Genomic DNA, 4,687 nt, shown 5'->3' with positions numbered 1-4,687 from the left:
GCACTAAATTCAAACTTAACCACAGCTACATCAGAGTGCCTACATTAAACATAATGCTTCAAACAGCATTCATTTCTGTCAGGCCCAATAGTAGTTTGGGACTCAGTAAATAACCTTCAGCTCTGTTTTTCTAACTCTTGCTAAAGGGACAATTATTACTTCTTGCTTTTTCTTGTTTCTTGTTGTTTTTGTTTAGATGCAAACAACAAATCAGTTTCAAATCAAGTTAGTTCAACACTTTCTTCTCCATCCTGTTCTGCCATACAGTAGTATGGAAAAGTTTGATCATCCCCAGTCAAATCATGTCTTGTTGATATTCTTGCTACACACACTCTTTAAGGAACAAGCTGGAATATTGCACTGTTCTGCAAAATTTTAGTGCACATCATTTCTATTTGATGCTGAAGCTAGACTGTGCCCAGCATGACAATATCTTGCAGACTTACATTTTTACAAAGTTGTTGTCATGGCCTCCCCCAGCTGGGCACCGTTACACAAAGCAAGACGTCTATCATGGTCTTCTCTGTCCCTGTCTTCATCTGTTTTCTTGCCCTGTGTTGTAGCCATGTGCTTGTGTTTTTGTTTTGGTTCTTGTGCTCCGTCCTTTCCCCGCCTTCGCTTTTAGTTCCTCACCTGTCTGTAGACTGTGTCCTCCCTCTCCCAGGTGTTCCCCATTTGTTGTAGCCTTTATCTTGTCCTTTGTTTCAGTCTGTGTTTGTCTGGTCTGCTCATCACGTTGTTAGATGTAGTTGCCCTGTGACTACCTTGTGTTTTGTTTGCTTTGTTTAGACCTTGTAGTTTGTTACCTTGTACTTTGTATGTTAACTAGTTTGTTTTGGTTATTAAAGTCTGCTCACACTTATATCCAGCCTTCCTGCTCATTCTATACATGACAGAAGACCAGACCATTCAAAGTGGATGTAGCGAGCTCGTTCAAAGTACAAAAGAAGCTCATTGAGGAGAATGAGCTTAGGCTTCAGGTTACTGTTTGCTTCGTCAGCTTCAGCCATTTCTGTCTGATGGGGATGAGAGGGCCACTTTGCTCTTGGTCCACATCTCCACCATCCTGGATGGGGAGAGAGCCGGTCTCCCCCCCAGAGGATAATTTTGGAGGGGGGTGCCAAGGGACTCTGACTTGTGTATCGCACAGCAGCAAGCCATGGCTGCTCAAGCCTCCCAGCCCGAGTCCCTCAGCCAGCTACAAGTGAGTGGTGTCCGAGCAGGAGTTGGAGAAAGTTGTATGAGGTGCAGACTATTACAACCCCAGTTCCAAAAAAGTTGGGACACTGTGTAAAATGTAAATAAAAACCCATAGACCCATATTTTACTCACAAATGAACATAGAACACATATCAGGTGTTGAAAGTGAGGCATTTTACTATTTCCTGAAAAACATTAACTCATTTAGAACTTGATGGCAGCAACGCATCTCAAAAAAGCTGGGACAGGGCTGAGTCTACCACTGTGTAGCATTGCCTCTTCTTTTAACAACAGTCTGTAAATGTCTGGGAAATGAGGAGACCAGTTACTGGAGTTTTGGGAAAGGAATGTTGTCCCATTCTTATCTGATGGATTGTAGCTGCTCAACAGTCCTGGGTCTTTTTTCCTGGATTTTTTGTTTAATGATGCACCAAATGTTTTCTATTGGTGAAAGATCTGGACTGCAGGCAGGCCAGTTCAGCACCTGGACTCATATGAGCATATGTTGTTCTGAAACCTCTATATACTGTTTAGCATTGATAGTGCCTTCTCAGATGTGTAAGCTGCCCACACCATAGGCAGTAATGCAACCCCAAACCATCAGAGATGCAGGCTTTTGAACTGTGCACTGATGATAAGCTGGATGGTCCTTCTCCTCTTGAGGCCGCAGGACATGCCGTCTGTCGTTTCCTAAAAGAATTTCCATTTTTCCTCAGTCCATTTTAAATGAACTTAGGCCCAGAGAAGATGGCGGCATTTCTGGATCATGTCAATATATGGCTTCTTTTTTGCATGATACAGCTTTAACTTGCATTTCTGGATTGTACGGCGAACTGTGTTCACAGAAAAGGATTTCTGGAAGTGGTCCTGAGCCCATGCAGTGACTTCCAGTACAGAATCATGCCTGTTTTCAATGCAGTGCCGCCTGAGGGCCCAAATATCTCAAGCATCCAATATTGACCTTTGGCCTTGTCCCTTGACTACAGGAATTTCTCCAGATCCTCTGAATCTTTTGATGACATGATGTACTTTAGATGGTGAGATATATAAGTCTTCAAAATTTTGCGTTGGGGAACATTTTTCTAAAATTGTTCTATAAGTTTTAGACACAGTTTTTCACAGACTGGTGAACCTCTGCCCATCTTCTGAGAGACTCTGCCTCTCTAAAATGCTCTTTTTATATCCAGTCATGTGAGTTAGTTGCAAATTGCTCCTCCAGCTGTTTTCTATTAGTACCATTTACTTTTCCAGCCTTTTGTTGCCCCGTCCCAATTTTTTTGAGATGCGTTGCTGCCATCAACTTCTAAATGATTTAATGTTATTCATGAAATGGTAAAATGCCTCACTTTCAACATCTGAGATGTGTTCTGTGTTCTGTTGTGAATAAAATATGGGTCTATGAGATTTGCATATCATTGCATTCTGTTTTTATTTACATTTTACACAGTGTACCAACTTTTATGAAGTTTGGGTTGTACTATTAGCCATAGTAAATAGGTTTTTAAGGATGTGTGACCAGAAATCAGCATTGGGAGTGATTGAAAGTCTTCCCATTTCCCGCTGAACTGAAGTCTATAAGCAGCATTCCAACATAAGAGTCCTTTATTAAGTTAGTGTTACTAAGATATTTGTGACTGTGTAGTTTCCACCAAGCTGTCAAAGTTGATTCAGTCTAGTCCAACAGAGCCGGACATGATTTCGTACCAATAATACAGGTCAGAGGACAGAAATTAGAATTTTTGGGCTAAATATGGGTGAGAAAGCAGACGTGTTAGGTTGGAAAGAAAGCAAGAGTGGAATTTATAAAGGAATCCATTGCTTCATGAAGGTGGAGCTAAAAATAGAGGGTGACAGTGTGCTCATGAACATTGTCCTGTGGACAGCAGGTCTACAGGACTATAACTTTTAACAATTTCTAGGAATGGCTCTTTTAACCCATCTTTATTCATTCAAACTTGTAGGCATTTCTTGCTCATGTCAGTGGAGGAGCATCATGCCAGGTGCAGCACACCATAGGATACAAATAGCTGCTCACTGCTGAATAAATCATGAGGCATCTCAAGCCTGTTTGGCTCTGAACATGATTCAGTGCTTTACCTTAATTGGTAATGTGGCTGTATGAGCCTCTGACTCCACCTTCATATGTAGCATGTGCTCTAAAACAGCAGATATAAGAACGCTGTGTAGTCTTTATGAGCTCAGTTTCCTCTCCTTCTGCACAGGCTTCAGGGAAACAGTCTCCTCCAGACACCATGAGCAAGATCATCCTCTATGAGCATGTTAACTTTCAGGGCATCAGCAGAGAGTTCACCTCCTCCGTCTCCAACTTAATTCAGGAGAATTTTAATGACTGCATCTCCTCTCTGAAGGTGATCGGGAATCCATGGGTGGCATACTCAGACATCAATTTCAGTAGTAACCCGGAAATCTATGAAGAGGGTGAATATGCCAGAGTGGAGCACAATGACAGCATTTCCTCTCTAGAGTTGGTGACAGAGGACCTGACAGATCCTCAGATAACACTTTATGAACATGTGAACTATCAGGGTAGAAGTATTGTGCTGAAGAATGAGACCAATCTGTGCCATGGCTCTTTTAACGATGTAGCATCTTCTCACAAGGTGCAGAGAGGAGCCTGGGTTCTGTATGAGCATATCGACAGACATGGGGCAAAGATGGTGGCCAGAGCTTCTCGTGATGTTCCAAGCTATGGCTGGTTCAATGACCGAGTGTCTCATTTACGCCCCCTGAAGCCAGGAATGCCCACCATTACAGCAGAGGTTCTCTGGGACAAGAAGGAAGAACATGTCAAATCAGTTATCCTCGACTCCATATGTGGCCTGAACCATGGAGAATGTGAACAAAGCTTCTCCACTGAGCTGTGTAGAGAGTATGAGGGCTCCGTCACTGACAACTTCAGCTTTAGTAATGCAACACAGATCACCTTGGGATCAACATTTGATGTAGATGTAGAAATGATGAAGGCGAGCTGCAACCTCTCTTTGAGTAATACCTTCACTGTGGAGAAAGGGAGCAGCAACACCAGAACTGAGAGGAAGAGTGTCCAGATCTCCCTGCCAACCACTGTCCCTCCCCACACCAAGCTCACTGTGAACGTGGTGAGGAAAGAAGTGGATGTGAAGGTCCCAGTCAAGCTGACCATCACCACTGGTTCCCACAGCAGGGATGAATTTGGAGAGTACAGGTGCCAGTCTGGCAACTCCATCACCACTGAGTTCAAGGAGGACAAAATCTAGTGCATGAGTGTGGTGAGATACAAAACACACAAACAGCATAGTCTTAATTTAGCGTTTGGTGTTTGCACTAGTAGAGTCTTGTTTTTGTTCTTGTTTTATTTGGTAAAACACTGGTTAGGAAATAACCATAATAGCATAATCACCTCATCATCTGACCAGGTGATGCAAACCTCAGAGCTCATGTCTTGATTTCTCTTATTTCCAGGGAACCCTGCTAGTGTGGAACCCTT

At 42.9% G+C, this 4,687-nt stretch overlaps 1 protein-coding gene across 1 annotated transcript; it reads left to right on the top strand.

The window, feature by feature from the left end:
• Window positions 1-3,452: 3,452 nt before the first annotated feature.
• On the top strand, window positions 3,453-4,457 carry LOC118823094 (epidermal differentiation-specific protein-like). Its single transcript, XM_036592484.1, has one exon. The coding sequence runs from the start codon at window positions 3,453-3,455 to the stop codon at window positions 4,455-4,457; it is 1,005 nt and encodes a 334-aa protein (XP_036448377.1).
• The last annotated feature ends 230 nt before the right edge of the window (window positions 4,458-4,687 follow it).

The sequence above is a fragment of the Colossoma macropomum genome, unplaced genomic scaffold (genome assembly GCF_904425465.1).
Source record: "Colossoma macropomum unplaced genomic scaffold, Colossoma_macropomum, whole genome shotgun sequence".
In the NCBI taxonomy this organism is placed as follows: Eukaryota; Metazoa; Chordata; class Actinopteri; order Characiformes; family Serrasalmidae; genus Colossoma; species Colossoma macropomum.
This window is presented reverse-complemented; position numbering and strand designations above follow the sequence as displayed.